This window comes from Dermacentor albipictus, chromosome 1 (assembly GCF_038994185.2).
Source record: "Dermacentor albipictus isolate Rhodes 1998 colony chromosome 1, USDA_Dalb.pri_finalv2, whole genome shotgun sequence".
NCBI classification, from domain to species: domain Eukaryota; kingdom Metazoa; phylum Arthropoda; class Arachnida; order Ixodida; family Ixodidae; genus Dermacentor; species Dermacentor albipictus.
Window position 1 is genome coordinate 338,224,188 of NC_091821.1, and position 20,685 is coordinate 338,244,872.

At 46.1% G+C, this 20,685-nt stretch overlaps 1 protein-coding gene across 3 annotated transcripts in view; it reads right to left on the reverse strand.

Moving 5' to 3' along the window:
* Positions 1-8,574: 8,574 nt before the first annotated feature.
* LOC135900926 (uncharacterized) overlaps positions 8,575-20,685 on the reverse strand; it is a 112,800-nt gene continuing 100,689 nt past the window's right edge. For all 3 annotated transcript variants that reach the window (XM_065430636.1, XM_065430707.1, XM_065430570.1), the window contains one exon: positions 8,575-17,615. In XM_065430636.1, the coding sequence (XP_065286708.1) occupies positions 17,319-17,615 (297 nt within the window). In that variant the 3' untranslated portion in view covers positions 8,575-17,318. The remainder of the gene's footprint in view (positions 17,616-20,685) is intronic.

Below are 20,685 nucleotides of genomic sequence, written 5' to 3' on the forward strand. Positions count from 1 at the left end.
CTCATGTATACGTGAACTCGAGAAGTTTATTTGACGTCCTTTGTTGAGGTTATTGCCTCCTCCTTCAATCTCGTACACCTCCTTTCTTTTTCCTACTTCTCATTTTTATTGGACAAAGCATTAACAAGCACATAATGAAGCCTTTCTTCACTGCAACCGAACACACAAACATTCAGTTATATCAGGGGCTGTTTAAACCAACAGCCACAGCTTTTCTCATGTTAAAAACCCACGTAGCGTGTTATCCCTGTTAACTGGATGCATATGAGACTGAAGGAATGAGAATTAACTCTAAACTTATGAATGCGATTCAACGCAACTTAATAAATGATAATTATAACTGCATATCTCATTCATCCACGGAAACAGAGTGCACACAACTGTCTATAGAAGAGCTCGCACAAGCGACAGTCGCGACAGGTCAGAACGCGGAGGGAAGTGACACACGCAGCGCTGACCAAGCTGCTCAGTCAGCGTTGCATCGGCCGATCAGTCATGTCATAACGCAGCTGCGTTTTCATCGTTCCTCTACGACAACGTCGCTGTGGCTACGTGTCGTGCTCTATCTCTCTGTGCCACAGAAAAAAAACAATGAAGAGAGAGAGAGAGAGCTTCAGGCCGGAGAGCCAATAACGTGTATCCGTTACCTTTCTTGAGCTTCAACTGTCAATGTCCCACTTTTTCCTTGCGCTTGGATGCTGCGCTACTTGAATGCCATAGAAGGCCAGTAGCGGTAAGTGAAATAGTGAAATGTCGCTTTGACAAAATTTGGAAGTCTTTCGCATCAGGAAAAGAGACACGGATTGCGCCAGCAACACTTCTTTGTGTCTGTTGTGTATGTTAAAAGAAAATACATTTTCCGTGTTGAACCTGTGCGCATGCGCATTTTATTGTAAGATTTCTTCTGGTCTTCTATAGCGCTACTAATAAATCAGTTGTGAGCGTAGCACCCGTGATGTGTTCCTGGCGACTGCATTATTTGCGCCGCAACGACTTCATCATGTCACTTTCACGCGTGCCCGTGACTGGAGTCCTCGAAGGACGTCAGGGCTTTAGGCTGGCACTTATCCATGGGAATGCATATACTGAACCCTTCACGTTCACGGCAAGCGCGTTGCGTACGGTGCTTTTAACAAACCTTATAGGCTGGTAAAGCATTTGTGGAAAACGCTGTTTTCATTCCTTCCACCGCAAAGAGGTTGATAGATATTGGAGAAAATGAAGGAGAAACTCGATTTCATGGAACATGGTTATAACGGCGTGTTTTGACGATGGGACACAGAAAGAACGCGCAGAGGACAGTCGCGCAATCTTTCTGTGTCCCGTCCTCAAAACGCACCGTTATAACCATGTTCCATCAAGCCAGCAACCAACTATAGCTCATCTACTTCTCTTAAGACAAACTTGAATTTCTTTTTTTAACTTCGTTGCGAAACCTATAAGCGCCAGTAAGCCAGGTTGACGTCAAAGATGTTAAAGAGTTATTTATCTTCGAGCATTCGGATCGCTTTTATGAGTAGAACACGTTCTGTGCGCTTGCTGTAGGCTAAATGTATGGTACCTTTAGAATGCAACGTAGTCCTTCTTTGCCGATGGACAATTAACTAGGCCCCAGTAGATGCTGTCTAATTGGATGACGTAATGGCGAGCACGACACGGTAACTTCACGAAGGCGCCGCCATCAATTTCTAATTTTTGCATCTTTTCTTTAAAAAAAAATTATGGGGTTTTACGTGCCAAAACCACTTTCTGATTATGAGGCACGCCGTAGTGGAGGACTCCGGAAATTTCGACCACGTGGGGTTCTTTAACGTGCACCTAAATGTAAATACACGGGTGTTTTCGCATTTCGCCCCCATCGAAATGCGGCCGTCGTGGCCGGGATTCGATCCCGCGACCTCGTGCTCAGCAGCCTAACACCATAGCCACTGAGCAATCACGGCGGGTTGCATCTTTTCTGTCTTGCCAAGCCCGCTGTCACGGTAACAATGACCTTGTTGCTGTGCCATGAGCGTAATTTACTAATATAACCTAATATAGTATAACTTAATAGTTTAGAATTTTAAGAGGGCATATCCTTCTAAATTTGCTCCCCTTTTGCACTGGTATTTATAGGGAACATTGCTTGTGGGTCTGTGGTTGATGTCTGTGAGACTTTCTTTTTCTCACGTTCGATTACTTTTTTTCTCTTTTATTTCACTTGTAATTTTTTTATTGAAATGAAAATAAAAGAAAGAGATGTAGCCATCCCATAATGGTGATGGCTACTCCTTTTCGAATAGCAGGAACAACAATGAAAAAAAAATATGTGTGGTAAGAAAATGAAAAAAAATCACGTCATAGCATCAGAAATTCACAGCACGCAGTCGCATATATCCTCGAACACATAAATATAAAAGGCAAAGACAAGTCTCACCACAATGAGCTTGTAAACAAAGTCACAAACACTCACAAGTAGCCGTGATGTAGACTGTAATGAGCATATAAACGGATGAGAATGCACAGAATACAAAAGAATATAACACGTAATATCCAATGCTAATAATTACAAATAATAGAAGCAAGTTGTAGTTACACCGCGTGACTATAAGTGCGATGTCTAGTACTCGTCAAGGATGCCTGTGTCTTCGTAAAAATGTTCGAGTGCGTTCAATGCTTTTCGCTCTGCTCTTTTCGATGGCCATGGGCCCATCAATATTGCGAGTGAGAGAGGTCAGTGAGGATCGTTGGAGTGAAGCTCTCGTTCTAGCTACAGTCTTTGTGTCGCGTATATGGTGCATTCGAGGACTAGATTGCGAAGATCCTCATCGTCGTGGCCACAGGAGCAAGCCGGGGAAGAAGCCCGTTTTATGCGATATGGAAAATATTTGGTGTATACTGTCCCAAGCCGCAGTCGATGAATTAGTGTCAGTAATTTTCGAAATTTCTACATACACAGCTGGTATTTGAGTTGAAGGTTCACTTCGTAAAGAATCAATTCCTTGGTATTTTCATTGAACCAGGCTGACATACACAAGTTCTTTAGTACTCTTAATACGCGTTGCGTATCCATTGGTGATAAAGGCATGAGCAGAATTTCTGTATTTCTATGGGCCGATTTTGCCAACGAGTCCACTAATTCGTTGCCTGCTATACCAGCATTTCCTGGGACCGACTGTAATATCACTTCATGTTTTCTGTGATTAGCCTGAGTGAAACTGTTCATTACTGCGCATGTTATTAGTGCGTGTGGTTGGCTGTTCGTGCGTGTGGCTATCAATATCTTCAAGACATGCTAAAGATGATAAGGAGTCCGTACAAATTACCCACTTTTTTAGTGTCTCATATCTTTTGATAAAATAGGTGGCTTGGACAATTGTCACTAATTCCGCTATTGTTGGTGACGACGCGCGTCCTCGTCGACAAGCGTACTCTACCTGTGAAGTTGCTGTAACACAAGCTGCAGTCGCACTTTCTTTGCTTACAGAACCGTCCGTGTAGACGTGAGTAGATTCTTGGTACCTGTCAAACATCTGAAGTAAATCTAATTGTTTCGCTGATAATGCGGAAACGTCGCTTTTATTTTTAAGGCTTTCGGTTGACGTTTCTATTTGCGGTGCCTGTAGCAGAGGTCTGAGTGCCAAAAAATCGGTCGTGGAAGCCATGGCCTGTGCTCTTGAAAGATGGCGTGTATCTGTGCAACCGGACGGTCCTCTATCAGAGAAATAAGTGGGTTCGCAGAATACTGGGTAGAAATTCTGAAGACACATCGGCACGTATCGAGGCTGCGAATTACGGTGAAATGTGGTTCCCGCGTTTTTACAATAGTGAGGTGTCTGGGTGTATATTGCGGGACTCAAACACCATCGGCACGTATCGAGGCTGCGAATTACGGTGAAATGTGGTTCCCGCGTTTTTACAATAGTGAGGTGTCTGGGTGTATATTGCGGGACTCAAACACCATCGGCACGTATCGAGGCTGCGAATTACGGTGAAATGTGGTTCCCGCGTTTTTACAATAGTGAGGTGTCTGGGTGTATATTGCGGGACTCAAACACCATCGGCACGTATCGAGGCTGCGAATTACGGTGAAATGTGGTTCCCGCGTTTTTACAATAGTGAGGTGTCTGGGTGTATATTGCGGGACTCAAACACCATCGGCACGTATCGAGGCTGCGAATTACGGTGAAATGTGGTTCCCGCGTTTTTACAATAGTGAGGTGTCTGGGTGTATATTGTGGGACTCAAACACCATCGGCACGTATCGAGGCTGCGAATTACGGTGAAATGTGGTTCCCGCGTTTTTACAATAGTGAGGTGTCTGGGTGTATATTGTGGGACTCAAACACCATCGGCACGTATCGAGGCTGCGAATTACGGTGAAATGTGGTTCCCGCGTTTTTACAATAGTGAGGTGTCTGGGTGTATATTGTGGGACTCAAACACCATCGGCACGTATCGAGGCTGCGAATTACGGTGAAATGTGGTTCCCGCGTTTTTACAATAGTGAGGTGTCTGGGTGTATATTGCGGGACTCAAATACTCTTAAACTCCGAGCCTGCAACAGATGTAGACGGTGAAGGGACGTCGCAGATAATTTGTTCAGTATTGATCGAGGGGAGGGGGGGGGGGGTAGAGAAAGCAATTCCTTCACGGAAAAGCGATGACTGAACGTGACGAAGGAATGCAGTTGTCCTACCCCGCTTCGTACATGCGATTCTGCGGAGAACATTTACGACACAACTAATTTGGTCCTCCAGGGCGGTCAAATGATGAGTCTATCGGAGCTGGTGGTCTAAAACCACGCCGAGAAAACGATGTTTCCGAACCAGCTCGGTCTCATGGCCGTCTGTTGAAAAACCGAAATTCCTAACTTTTCTTTTTTCTCGTGAAAGGCAAGACCGCTGATTTGGTATAATATATCCGCATGCCCTGTTCGCCTCAACCGGAGCATCGTGCCGGACGTGAAGCAAGGGGACGCTCTCTCTAGCTTTCACTAAACCTTCCGTTTAACCCGCCGCGGTAGCCCATGGAGTGGCTATGGCATGGCGCTGCTGAGCTCGAGATCGCGGTTTCGATCCCGTCTGCGGCGGCTACATTACGACTGGGGCGAAAGGCCAAAAAAAAAAAAAAAGATGCTCGAATGACGGTTACGCACATGTCTCACGCAGAGGCTCACAGGAAGGAAGTCTGCTGTTCCCTATTTCTTCGCGGACGGTATAGATAAACGTAGCTCGCAAGCAAGAAAACAGACCACGAAGATCGACCTCGGAGAATACCGCTATATTTATTTCGCGCACTGTTTCGGTAACCTATACCGATTTATGGAAAACCCGCGGAAGTCACGCCGCACTCGGTGTGATTACCCACTGCCGAGGCAACCGAGACGTCGTCCTCGACACACACACAGTGAGACGTTGCTCTTGTCTTCGTCGTCGAGGCGTGCGAGACAACAGTACACGGGGGGCGTTTAGAAGCCGGTTTTCTCGAGATAGTGAGGAGGGAGTCAACACCTCCCACGTCGCGTCTGGCCGCGGTGACACGTCCGTTATCTCAAATGGCAGTCGTCTGACAATGCGGGCAGCAAGCGCGCACACGCCCACTGCAAACGGACCCTGTTTTGTTCTTGCTGCCTCTCGTCGAAAGCGTGGATACACCGCTTTGAATATGTGCGCATCATGTGACCCAGGCCGCCTCTTCGTTGTCGCATAAAACTCCTCTTCTTACGGTCGCGATCTTTCCGCCAGACTCGCTGGTTCATGTATGTACACCCGCGAGCAAAAGTATACGGACCAGGCATTGCGCGATAAAGGTTATTTTATCATATCCATACGAATGAAATTTGAAATTGAAGGCGGCAGTTCAAACTCGGCGTTGGGAAATTTCCAGGACACTCGTCAATTTCAGTTGATGCATGTTAACGACGAAGAAATTAAGTTTTTTCGGTGACCCTGTGGTCCACAAACTTTTGTTAACGGGCGTACTCTGTAGCGAGAAGGCGTTGGCACAATCATAATATAGCCTCTTGGGTCGGAGAAACTGTGCCCCCCCCCCCCCCCCCCTATGCGAAAGTCTTATCTCGTATTTCACGCCGCCTACAGAGTAAGTACACGGCTCTTGAAACTTTTATCAGCCTTATAACCACGTGCCATAGCACAATGCCATTAGAGGTGCAGTAATCTTTAAGAGGGACGCAGCCATGTTCCATTTCTCTACTTTATCGCACTTGACATTTACTTGTTAGATTCTTACTATAGTGCGTAACTAATACACTACTGTGAAATCTGGTATAAGGATCACCTTCATCGCTAAAAAGGCATCAAACGAAATCGGCGACGCGGGCGCCAACGCTAACACCCTCAAAGTACTTCGGGGCCCCTATTCTATTCCAGCCGCGATCTCCGGCTGACCGTTGAACTCTTTCACCCACACATACCTGCCCTTGGACTTTATACGGAACCTCACAGGGCGACGCCGACGGTAGAAATGCGCCTGGAGTTCCGTTCGGCATTGGGCCCGCTTATTGAAGCGTCTATTACAACGCGAGCGAATTAGCTTCTTCATAATCCTGACTACACGACTGTTATTATTGTTATTATATTCGTTATTGTTTTTCATCAAATTTTATCCCATAAATTTGGTTGTAGTTGTTCTATTTCAATCTTGTTTTGTTTTTGTTTCTCTGTGCACCTGCACTTAAAGTGTTGTGCCTGGGCACGTTTAATAATTTATTGACTGAATGACTTATTATTATTATTATTATTATTGTTGTTGTTATGACAATTTCCTTGTAAACGCAACACAACGGGCCCTATGTAGCCCGGATTGTAGCCATCAATGGCTATTCACTGCAATAAATAAATAAATAAATAAATAAATAAATAAATAAATAAATAAATAAATAAATAAATAAATAAATACAGTAACTTTAGCACACGAGACATTCATTAAATTACTTGACATTCTCATTCGAATGCGTTGTTACTTCCTACTGTTCTCTCCCACCAAAGGTCGTGGGTTCGAGTGCCTTAATTTACTCTATCTTAATTAATATCGCCTTCATTAACACCACCGGTCGTGGTTTCGACCATGACCATCAATGGTGGCACCATCGATTTTGGTGCCATCGAATTTTGGTCACACAGCGTCGATGGTTCGACTGCCACCAAAGGTCTTGCTTTCGATCGTCTTAATTATTTGCTTTAATTAAAACCAGAGGTCGTGGTTTCGACCAGGAGTGCCTTATGATCAACTAGGTGGTTCGGGTGCTCGTTTTGAGTTTGTTCTTTATTTAAACGTATGCTGTGCTCTATGTTGTATGCGTGATTCCAAAGAATGTGTGCACTGTTCGCTTCACTTTGCTGAGTGCATGTAGCCTCTTTCTTACGGGGGTATGAGCAGTTGCATTTGGGGGTGCGAGCCTTAGATTACGATAATTTTCTGTCGACGTTACGCCACGAAGAAATCCTGGTATCCTAGCCATAGGCAGATTCGCTGTAAGATCCTAGGACACCTAAGCACTTCTTACGAGTTGTGAATACGAAAGCATTAATGTGAGCGGTCCTTCGAGTTATGAGCTCCACGCGGACAAGCGAGCGCCTTGAGACGCTTGGCCAACGTCTTCTACATAGCACAAGGCCGGTGCACTTCGATCCGTGACGTCATGCTACCTAGCCCGACTGCCATAGAATCTAATTTATTTATTTATTTATTTCGAATACTTTCAAGGCCCGTAGGCGCTACAGAAAGGTAATGGGGACGCTCCCCAACAAACCGCGGTAATTTTGGCGTCACCGCTTTCATCACACCGGGCTTTGCAATGGAGATTCCCGTCCAAGCAGCATGATGCTGTAAAGCAGAGTGCACAAGGCTGCTATCTGGGAGGAGCTAGTCTTTAGCCTAGTGGATAAGACGCTCGGCTTCTGAGCGTGGGGTCGTAGGGTTCGGAGCTCACTACCGCCAACGTTTTTGCTTTCAATTTTGTCATGTTTCTATACAATCATTTCTTTTATAGCGATTACGGTGGCAAGTACACTACGCAGGCGAGAGCTTGCGCGAACAAGGAACGCGCGGATAACAGATGCTTCCGAGAGCGAGGGGGCCGTGGCGATGCCCTCTCCCCTCACGTGACACGTGGCTCAATAGCATCTTTTCCCTTTCCCCTCTCCTCTCTGTCGAGGTGCGCAAGAGTTATGGGTTCGCAGCCAATGGGAATTTAGGCGTCGTCTCGCTGCCACAGACTCCGGCTTTCTCGCTCAATAAAAAAAAAATTATGGGGTTTTACGTGCCAAAACCACTTTCTGATTATGAGGCACGCCGTAGTGCAGGACTCCGGAAATTTAGACCACCTGGGGTTCTTTAACGTGCACCTAAATCTAAGTACACGGGTGTTTTCGCATTTCGCCCCCACCGAAATGTGGCCGCCGTGGCCGGGATTCGATCCCGCGACCTCGTGCTCAGCAGCCCAACGCCATAGCCATTGAGCAACCACGGCGGGTGCTTGCTCAATGAAGATTTGATGCTTTCGCATCAATAAATAAATAAATAAAAGCTTCAACGCAGTTCGCGAACAGGTTCAATTCATACACCGTCAAATAAATGTCACCATTGTTTTTATTGTCCTTTCGTTCCCGCTTCTTTCGACACAGCCGGCATATGCTGCACACACAAAGACAAAACAAGGCGAACAAAACATATGAAGACGACAAAGTGTGTTTTGGCGAATATATTATATGTACAACTCTTTCAGGACGTTGAAAATAAGTATGGCTCGCGAGGTCCAACTCTGCACCACGCAAAGATGGACTCTATTGTACACAGCTGCTTCCGCCGTTTACGCACTATGTACACACATTCCTCTGGAAAATAAATGCTTGTACGAGTCACTAATGTTCGATAGAAGCATACACACACCACGAGGCGCCTTACACTGCACTGCTTACGCTGCACAATAATTGGCGCGTCACGGTAATACCATGTTCCCCCTTTTTCTCCTCTATCTATTACAGCACGCCACTGGAATATGCTTTCCGCGCACGTCTGGCTTATATATATCTTCAACGAACTATTAATATCTACTAACAATTACGAAATTCCAGCCTTCATGGCAAGCCCACGTATTTCTCTTCTACTAATACAGAGTTTTTTTTTAGATCTCTCATAAAGTTCGTTCGACCGAAGTGTTGCGGCATGCTAACTACGCTACTACGCGCGCTAATGTTGTCAACAACCACAAATTTTAACTTTGGCTAGCGAACACGTTTACGCATTTCTTTTACACGCGGTTATAAGATTACGGCCATATGCTACAAACTCGGCGCCTAAGGTCTTTGCCACATATGCTATCGCCACTATGACGTCATACGGTACTGCTAGCATATACGATGTATTAGGTTTTCGCTTGCGTAACGCGCTGGATACACGAAAGTGTAAGCGACTCTACAGCTCGTTGATGATTATGAAGCCTCTCACGAGAACTCCAGCAACTCAAGCGCTGCTCCATTCAGAATGGCCGACCTACATGCGCGCGATGACGCAAATAATAATAAAAGAAAGAAAGAAACGGCTACAGGTACGAAATACTAAACGCTCCGGCTCGGTCTACGTTCTTTGAAGGAATATATACTTTCTCTGAAAGCGTAACACCAAGTACGTACCGCTGGTACTACGCCTATTAGTACTGTTTACTTCGCAAAAGGTCGGTCTGCTCCTTAATTAAGTGATCAGTTTTTCAAGCAAGCGACTAGAGTCGAGATTGGCGAATAAAATTTGAACGTCGCCGTTTCAGCAAAGGCCACTTTGTCACTTCTCTCGCGACCTTGGGAACTTGTGTTGCGGGTGTTAGGTATACCTGTCCCGCACAGGTATTTAAGATAAAAGTATCTCCAGTCGGACCAGACACAAAGAACTTGCACTTATTTGAGGGTGTAGTAGCTTTCTATTTTATTAAAGATGACTTAAACGAGAAAGTTCTTAGAAACCTGGTGGTCGCTTGTGCTCTGATATCCCGGGCCAGGAAATTGGATGAAAATGACAGTTTCACGCACCGCATTTAATTGTATGGCATTTAATTAACCGCTTAACGAAAGCTTTTCCTCACATAGATTCCGATATGTGCGTCAAATCTCCCTAATTGTTTTGTGCCTTTGTTACGGACGAAAATAGACCCTACTATTCTTCTAAATATACAATCGCTTCGAATGAACAAACGAATGATTAAAGTGCTTGCAACGAGCCACTTATTAGCGTCACAGCTTGGCAGTGAGCGCAGCAATACCTATCGTACTGTCTTTCCGTCGTCCAGTTGAGACAGCGAGACATTCTCTTTAAAACAGTGGAGAACGCGGTCTATGTGGCGACGGAATTTGAGAAGAAAAACGAAACTGAAACAGAATACTGTTAATCATCACACCAGGAATGCAACAGCAGCTGGGCGGACACTAAGGACCACGTGCTCGGCGAGCTCGGGCGTTCGTGTAGCCCTGTGTGTCATGCACGAGCAAACGCATCGCCGAAAGGTACACGAGACGTACGGCTCGGCGGCGGCATGCTTGAAGGCTTTTCTCGGCACGGCGCCTATCATGTAAGCGTGGCCGCAGAGCCTCTTGTACTTGAACGCCAGCTGCCTCGGTTCTGGGTGGCCGTGGACTCAAAACCGCGTTATCGCCGTCGACGGGTACAGATGGGTAGAAGCGGCCTCGCACAGCTCGGCTTTCCACTAAACACAAAACTTGCAGAAAGCTTCTTGAAATTTCTGGAAAGGCGCGAAGGCGACTTTAAATTATGGAAAATTTTGGACAACAGACAGCGTGGACGGTTAGCAAGCTGCAGGACGTTGTCTAGAAGTATACATTTAAATAATGCATAAGCTGATGAGGGTTTAGACGTTTTAATTTTTTTCCGTAACGGTCTAGACTTTCCTTAGCTGTTCTCGTGTTTCGCGTGGTTTATCGCTTAAGGACTTGAGGGAAGGTCACGCGCAACTTCGAATCCCCGTCAAAACAACTTTGTGAGGGCAAACGATCTCCGGAGATTCCTCTGTAATCTGCGAGGCAGAGAAAGATTAATGAACGGTAACATTGATATACGTTTCTGGCTAAGTAACTGGCTACTCGAAAGAAAACTTTGCAGTTCAAGAGGATGAAAAATTACATTGAAATTGAAAGAAATTGAAATTGAAGGAAATTAAAGTGATGAAGAAACTCACTTCCACCTAAGTCCTATCAACAAAGTAGAGAACCTGGGTCCGTGTGCTATTTTGCCATTTACCGACTGCCATTGCTATAATAATATGTCCAGCATCAGGATTGGTTTGAATTTGCTCTTAGGAACATTTTGATTCTAAGAGCGTTATTCTGTGTGTGTGTGTGTGTAGATACCGCTAGACCTGGCCAGATGATGCTCGTATCGAATTCTATAACTCTGGGTAATCGGTGGCATCGGTTTTGGAACCCACAACCTAGGCTGACCTCCCTTATCTGCACTTTCTTCTACACAAAACATCTATCATTCACAAAGCCTATCCATGACGTTGGCGATGATACGCGCATGACAGCATGTATGTAGCTGTAGCTGAACTTTATCTTTGTCGCGATGCGGAACGGATGTGAACGAAATTGCACTGTGCCCGGACGACAAAGTCACTCGAAGCGCATAACGGGAGAACGAAGACGCCCTACAGACAACAATCACCGGAATGACGCATGCCCTGCAAAACCGCGAATCAAAATAAGTAAAAAAAAAAAGGCGGAGTGGCAGTATGAAAGGGCTAGCATAACGGGAAGAACATCAAGCTGAGCTGTCGACAAGAATTCAGCTTTCGTTTTTCTTCCTACACTATAATCACGCGAACAGCTGCTATGCCCCGATAATGTAATTTGCCCTTCAGTAAAGCGGCGTACAAATTAAGCGAGACCCATCGGGTACTGCACTGTGCATGGCGAGAGCAACGAATAAGAGACATTCCGTGCTTTACACCCGCTTCCCTCCTTCCTTCCACGCGTCACAACTACAGAAGGTAAAAAACGGCAAAGCCGTACAGGTTAGCGTGTCCGTTGTACAATTTACGTCCCTCATAGACTTTTTTTTTTTTACAAGCGAAATCAGAAATCGGTTTATCCGAATGAGGGAAGTGGCGCACTTAGGCCCGATGCTCGATTCGTGTACAGCTCGTCAATCACGGCAGTGGCGTCATTAGACGCCCTCTATTACTCTGAAATTTGAAACATCTTCTAAAGAAGAAAGAAAAAAAGAACAACAACATTGAGTCAGGATTAAGGCAGGTTGCCAAGAACCGGAAGAAAAACAACCGGTTGGGAAACGCTATTTCAACGCGCAGGCGGAATGCCACGCATGGCAGTGAGTGGGCGGCTTAACCAAACGTATTCGGATACGAATATAATTCAATGCACGACACTAAAGTAACCTCGAAGTTACCGCCCAAGCTAAGACAATTACAACGGCGGGCTATTTTCATCATGGCTGCTGCGACAGCAACCAAACCAGGATGGTTGGAAGAAAAAAAAAAAGGTTTTCCGCACGATTTCCTACGTGATGCACTTTAATCCTTGCGGTGTCTTGTGAGCATCGCGCTGAGCTACATTTCATGTTGGCGTTGGAAAGGCCCTCAAAAGGGCTGTACCACCCATAAACAGTACGCGGACGAGAGACAGGCTTGTAAACGAATAAATTTTTCCTCCACGCCCTCACGCAGCCTCGATCACAAAAGTTCCGCGTGGTGGGTACCGAAGTCGGAACCGCAGGTACCGCGACACCGGATGCTGACGTCACAGCTACAGTAACGTCTTCGGGCGGCGAGGCGCGGCTTCCGGCGCTTGAACGTGGGACACGTCAACAGCGCGAAAGAGAATCGCTCATGTCGTCTGCTCTCCTCTTTTTTTGTTTCGCGTTGTTCGCAGAAAGAAACTTGCGTAAGGGCGAATGCGCGAAAGGGAAATTCGAAGTATTACAAGCTTGTCTAGAGCTCTTTAGACGTAGTCGCGAGGGCAGCTCGTTCAAGCTTTGTTGGACTGCTTTGCTCAAGCTTTCCATGAAATGCAATGAGGACGAAAACATTTACGCTTAAGCGCATGGCTGTGTCACCTGGACCGGACGTAGTTACTGAGTTGTACGATGAAGCTTGCGTGAGCGAAATTGAATTTAATATTGAGCGCAGTTTAACGTTTGTCTGCTGGAAGAAAAATCACTTTTGGCATGGTGCACGCTATCTGTGAGTTACGTGCCGACAAAGCGCGCAGCACGAATTTCGTGTTGATCGGTGTAAAGAAATACAGGAACGATCTTTCCCTGCTGCCGCAGCTTTGACCCACACAGTGTCAGCCGATAAAATCGAGCGCACACAGCAGTACACACAGGCATTCAGCGTCGTACACACACAAACACACACATACACACACAAGGACCCGGTACAAGATAACACACTATTTGGTGGCAGTGCGACAACTTCAGCTCTTGTCAAATACACTTCACGCTTCATTTTGCACACTAGCGATCGGCGCTGCATGGCTTCCGACTGTATACCACGCCACAGTCCTTCACTGCGATTTTTGATAGAATGTCAGACTTTCGTGCCACTATCTGAAGCCTCTCGGTGGTCAAAGGTTCATGCGATCCACCTGAACAGTCTCCCACTCTTGAGATGCCGTTGCTTGCAATAAAGCCGCATTTAGAGTCCCATTGGCACATGATTTTCGCTGCAGCTCTTGTGCATTCTAGAACACTGGCATGCGAGGTTAAACAGGACGAAATGCTAAGGCAGATACAAAATAAACAGCAATGTACATCAACAGAGGTAAAACGAGGGAGAGTTCACCACATGAATAAGCCTGAGTACCTTCAGAATGCTGCGTTTTTTTATGGTCACAAATACTCCCTTTCTTGGTGCATTACATTTGTTACAGAATTGAAAATCCTGTTAACAATTCTTGAAAATTTTGAAATGAGACAATACATGCCACACCATTTGAATCAATCCTAGAGAACACTCTAAGAGGCATGGAAGCGGTCACCATTCCAGGTACACACACATGGCAATGTGCGCGAGCTTACATCAGCAAGTTGCAAACACTGCTCTTCGTGATTCCTCACCGCACTCTCAGCATGGCTGGTCAAATCTCACAGGTTTTCAGGGCAATTATGTTGGTATTGACCCTGCCAGAAAAACAAAAACTTAACTGCATCTTACACCAGAAACTTTTTGGACATCTTAGCATCACAGAATGCAGCAAAAATATTTGACGACATTTCTAGTCCTCAGCCATGGACATAATTTTTCTGCTGTGTAAGTGTCCTGTACATCTTTGCAGACTAAAAATGAATTCCTGGTTGGGCAAGGGCATTCAGGAGGACATGGTCGGGATGAAGCATCAAATCTGTATAGAGCTTTAAGTTAGACTAGGACAAGCTATTCATCAATAAAGGGAAAATGAGACATCCACCCAATTGTAGCAATTGCTACAAAGGAAACCCATACGGGTTCCTCGAAAGAAAAGCCTCGCAGTTTAAAAAAAATTTGTCCTGGTCCGGGACTCGAGCCTGGGACCATAGCATTTCTGGCGCTGCTGCCCTACCATCTGAGCTAACCAGGCAGCTAGCAGATGGCAGGGCGAAGTCAAATTCATCAACAACTCGAATGAAAGGCAAGAGTTTGGCATAATAGTTCTGTGTGATAGCTTTTCTTTTGAGGAACTCGTATGGGCTTCCTTTGCAGCACTTGCTACGATTGGGTGAATGTCTCATTTTCCCTTTATTAATGACTTCTCTCCACCTTGCAGGTTTCCGCAGAATTATTACAACAAACTCTTAATGTTTGATAGGATTGACAGAGCACATAATGATTTGGGCAGCAATGTGGATCCAATATAAATAACCCTGTTTTTATATAGCTAAATGATAAAAGCAGCCTCTAATTATTAAAAAAGATTTGAAACAGTTACCTCTTCCACGCTTTCATTCTGCGCTCCTGGCTTCAGTTCAGATGCATGTACACATAAAGAAAGAAGGACCTATCAAAGATACACACTGCTGCCTTCAGCTAATTTTCACCTTTTGCAATAAAAGGAAAATTATAAAACTGTTAAAAATATGAATATTTCTTGCATGCGTATACATGAATGCGTGCATATATGTTATTCTTCATAACACTTTATCTATGAGTGCATAATAAAAATACAATTCCTTGTTCAAACAGCAGAGGCCGAGAAGTGCCAAACTCCCAACTTCACATAAATACTCTTGGCCACTGAAATTTCTGCTTCGAGCCCACCAGAATAAAACAGCCAGGTACAAGAATTTATATATATATATATATATACATATATATTTATGAAAATAAACCAAGATAGAAATGCAATAGTGCAGTAATCTGCAATGCCAGATGGCAGGTCTGTCTTGATAAGGCATTCGAGACATTTGCTCAGCAACTAGTAGTGCAGCAACTGGAGGCCATAGTTGAATCTACTGCTCAGCAAGCTGCAGATGCGAGATGATGGACATGCACATACAAGGAGACGTCAGTGCCCATTCTCTGGCAAGCTGAAACACTGCTCAGCGTAATGTCAATGTTTTGAGTAAGAACATAATATCGTACTCAATGGCATTGCAGACTAAACATGATACAACTTCCCTCCTTTTCAGCGAAGGTGTGTTTGAGTTCGTTGTACCCATTGTCTCATATTGCACGTTATGTGAAACCCCCAAGAGAGATACCACATATTCTCAGCCTTGATAGCTCAACTTTGAGGTTCAACACTTCACCATTTTAAACCAGTCAGTTATTGCAAAAGTGCCACAACCAAAACAGAGAAGCTAGGACAAATGTTCACTGAAACAAAACTGAGATCAATATTTCCTGTATCATAATTTGCTATAAATTCAGGACAAGATCGCAAGTGAAGCCTGCCTTGGACGTTTTCTTGTATGCTTAAGATCATCCCATTGACAATGTAGTGGATGATGAGAATATTTTAATACTAGCACGCCAAATCACCAAAAGAATATACCTGCAAAAGATGATGGAGTGAGTATTCAAGCAAAGAGTATTGCACAGCCCCTCTCACATGACCACTGTCATCATAAAGCTGAGAATTTCATCACCATATGATGGTGCACCTGTTTGCTTCGCTGTATTTTAAAAAGAACACTGTGGTATTGGAAATGACAGTGAACCTCAAGGGTGAGTCGATTGTGCGTGTGTGGAAAGATAGCATTTGCGGTTTGAAGAAAAGAGGAACAGAAATAAGAAAGAATCTTAGGGGAGAACTGGAAGACAAAGTCGAGCAGCTACGTCACGCCTTTTGTGCGTTTACGATGTTAAAAGAACATTTGATACAGAAAGCGAAAAAAAAAAAGCAATTTGACTGCCGAGGCATCAGCAGGTGGGCACTGTCAGAAAACGGTTGAATCGACGGATATAGGGAGGCAGGCAAAGTGTCTGACAAGTGCCAACACGTTCAGATATATTCACACACTTACCTCGTACCCAAATATTTGCACTGAATGAATAGCGAAATTGAAATTTTTTAAGCAAGATACTTGAGTAAAAACATGAAAGAGAGAAAACAGTTGCCCACATGAGAAAATCTGAAAATGTTACGTTTATATCTCATGCCAGTGGATGGCAAAGATTTGTTATTTAGCTCTCCTATGTCCTAGGCCTAACGAAAAATCGAGGCCCTCGGATTACCCTACTCCAATAGCGCTAAAGCTATAATTAGATACTCCATGAACGATCGTATTTGAGTCAGGTCGGCTCCTGGACACTATAGCGCGGGAAACTGCGCTGCCCCTCATGAAGTGAACGATATACCAAAAAAGCAATGCGCAAGGGAGCACAGAAGCGCTCATACCACTGACCGAAAGTCTCAAAACACGACGCTCATTCGACGCCGCCTCTAAGCACAGGTCACGTTTCTCTAGATCCGGACGTGCTGCGTTCGCTGTTCCCACCGGTAAATGCGCTGCAAGGGCTGTGAGGTCAACAAGAGAGACACACAGGCGCACCTACCGAAGGGTGCCAGGGGGCAGAATGCCCACCGCGAAGCCATATCGGCACACAATTACTTCACTTTCAATACCATCAATGGGAGAACGTGTCCGTTTTTTGTGCCTCCCCTGCGAAGGTCATCGGAATGTTACGGGGCACCTAACTCTTGTTTCTCGGCTTTTCTCTAGGTCAGCGAGACCGAGTCCACTGGTCTATTAGGTTGTGCCCCTTCTTGCGGACAAAAGGGCCCCGTTGCTTCCCAGTGGCCGGCGTACGTTGGGACGCGTGCGCGGCGACTGTGGCGGTGCCGCACTGAATCCGGGGCAGCGCGACTCCCTCAGACGTACAGCTTCCAGATGGAGATGGGCTGCCGGTAGAGTCCCGGGGCGCCCTGCTCGCGGCCCCCGAACACGTAGAAGCAGAGGCGCCACTGGTGCAGCTCGGTGCGCCCGCCGGGAGGGCTGCCGTGTCCCGCCCGGCCGGCGCTGCGCAGGCGCACGGGCGTGCTTTGGCAGCTCTCCTCCTTGATGGCCTGGATGGGCGTGCGCTTGGACACCGCCACGGCTGCCTGGCTGCACACGGTGGGCGTGCGCTGCGACACGCGGTCCCAGGAGCGCGCGCGCTCCTTCACCACCTGCCAACATTGCAAGGGCTCAGCCCCAATCGCGGCGGCTATAACGCATCGTTTCTGTCGAGATTTGCTGGCATTTGTTTCGCCCACGTTACGTTAACAGGCCTGGACCAGCTCACAACACTCATAGAGGGAAAATGAGAAGACGAAACAAAACAAAGCACTTACAACACACTACAACATGCTAACTTGAATGAGATGAGCGCTAAATGAGCATAAGCTACGCCGCAAGGCATAACTCCAAGGAAGAAAAAAAAAACAAGTGTCGAGCAGCGGCGAAATACATAAGAGGTTTCGGCTGGGTAAATTTTGGGTAGTGTATAGAGACGATGTAAATGTGCACAACCCAGCTCGAGCTGTTGGGGCCAATGTTCAGCAAGCGACGATACGGTCGAGCCACGAGCATTGGACGTAAAGGTGCGGTGGAGATCACGGGGACACGCCTAACGTTCAACAAGCGCTTTACCTCACCATTAACGCACGCTACTACACGAAACCATTATTCGTCTTAGCAGCACAGAGTAAATTTTCAGTAGGGCAATGCCCATCGACACCGAAAGCAATTCTGTCAGTGCAGTGAGTATCGTACGTTATTTTCAGTTACAGACACGCTAGAAGATTTCAGAAGAGATCAGCCGCAATGTGACTATTCCAGGAACGGCAGAGAGTTAGGTTGAAGGTAGGTGACTGTAGGTTCACGCTGTTGACACTGTTCTGCTCCCTGAGTAACAATACCTGACGATGCAGGAGCTTCTTGCAGGAGCATCATACGAGAAACCTATGTTACTCTTATTGACTATAGCGTTCGATCAGGGGCCTTCCGTAACGTTCTATTCGCACTTGAATGCACATGGCCCACCTTTTACAGCCGTAGGGTCGCTTTCCCATGCCCTAGAGTCGCTTTTATACTTCTTACCACGTTCACAATCACCTCCGTACCACCACCCGCCTTCAATGCACGCTGTTTGTCACACCACTATTCTGTTTGCAATAATGATAAGCATTCATCCAGCGTCGAGCGTACCGAACGTTGCGTTATGACGCGTCGGCTCCCTTTAGCGAATACATGTACCCGATGTCCCAGTGGTGCAATCAGAATGGCGGCATTGTCAGAACAGAGATTACTTGGGTTCAATTACAGTTGACGCGCTCCTATAATTAATATATAACTGCGCTTACTATTCCCACAATAACTGAATATCTTAAAGGCTTGCTTAAATACTTTACCTGGCTATGTTTTACGCATACGAAAATACTTTTAAAGAAAGGCTAACTTTAGCCCGAGAGGCGAAACACCAACCGCGATAGAAAATTAGTGGATAGCTGTAGGAAGTAAGGATAGTAGCTTTAGCGGCCGTATAAACTTGTAAGCATTCGCTTACTAACTAAATTAACAACGATAATAGAATGTGTAAGCGCGACTGAACGAGGATGTAGGAAGAAACAGACACACAAACACAGCGCTGCCTTTGTGTGTCTGCTTCTTTCTACGTCCTTGTTCAGTCGCGCTTACACATTCTATCATGGATTCAAATCAACTAGCCCGCCCACGTGTTTTAACTAAATTAACAAGCACGGCGCCACGCGTGCACAGGTAACCATGAACCCATCTAGCTCGATGAGCGCGGAAAGTCGCTGTCAAAATGCTGGAGTGAGGAATTGCGGCAGCAGCAAACGAATTGACCTTCGTGCATCTTTCGCGTCAGTGTGAACGAAACATCGAAAGCACAACGCATGCGAAGCTACCGGCACTATGCGCACTCTGCAAACATCTCATACCGCTCTGAAGATGAGGCCCGCGCGGGCGCGCACTTTGGCTCCATCGCAGGTCGCTTTCAAGACGCACGAGCGCCGGCAACGCACCCTACGGCGTCCGCCAAAGGTGTCCGCTACGGCGTCCGCCATTCACGCCATTCGCGTGCCCAACGCCGTAGTAGACGCCGCGGGGTAGACGCCACTCTGTACGGAGCGGCGGGCGAGGAGGACATCGAGGCACCCTAGCACCCTAGCAACAGCCGGAAAAGAACACCCCACCTCCCTCACCTAACCCCCTGCCTCACCCGCGACAGGAGAGGGCACGCTTCCGGCCCACGTTCCACGCTCGCGCACGAGAGATTGAACTGCGTTCGCAGGATTACCCTCGCAAGCTTTCGCCCTCACACACAGCATACGGCGCGTGGCGACTGCTTTATCGCCCTTGGACTTTATGCGGAACCTTACGGCAACGCCGACGTCAGAAAAGCTCCTGGAGTGTGATATAAGATGCCATCGCAATAAAAAACACCGAATGTAACAGCAAAACAGAGATTCAAGAAAGCTGGCTTCCTGGCATGCGCACCCTTATTGTGGAGAAGCCAGCTTTCAAGGTGTTTGCTACATAGTATGCAGATGTACTTGAGAATGTAGTGGCACCCGTTTTGATGGCTACCAATATTCTGCAGTAGTAGGGATGGTCCTGAGGGCTGAAATAGGAGCGCAGTGAGGCTACTTCTTCGCCAGTCTGCTGCCCAGCCAAAATATCAAAGGAAGGAATCGTTGCGCGAGTGCAGGACTGCCCCTTTTCATCGAACGCCACTGCCGCTCAAGTATGTACTCCGTTCCATGCATAGCAGTGCATAGCAGTCAACGCTGTGAATGCTAGAGAGACTTCTTGCAACTTGGATATAGTTCGATGTATTTTGACCGCATTTGTGCGTAACTGTTACTACATAGGCTCAGTAATCGAATGAAACAAATTCTAATCCTTGGGAACAAACACACTGTGGTATACGGGTGCTGATGCGTTGTTTTAGATTTTATTTTTGTCGTTATTTTCGGATTTTTTTATTTACAAGTATAAGTCTAATAATTACAGCTAAATTAAAGGTTAACCAAGTGAAACTAAGACTTAACCATGCTAAACCAAGCTTTCGCTGTTCATATACAGGGTTAGCTGAGCTAAGCCGCAGCCAATTTTGCTTAGCGCAAGACAGCTGCATTCGTTTTTGCCTCTGTAAACTTACTGACCTGCATTGCTATCAATCTCTAATTTTCATTATGTGTAAAAAATCGGCAGAACCCAGGTCACGATGAC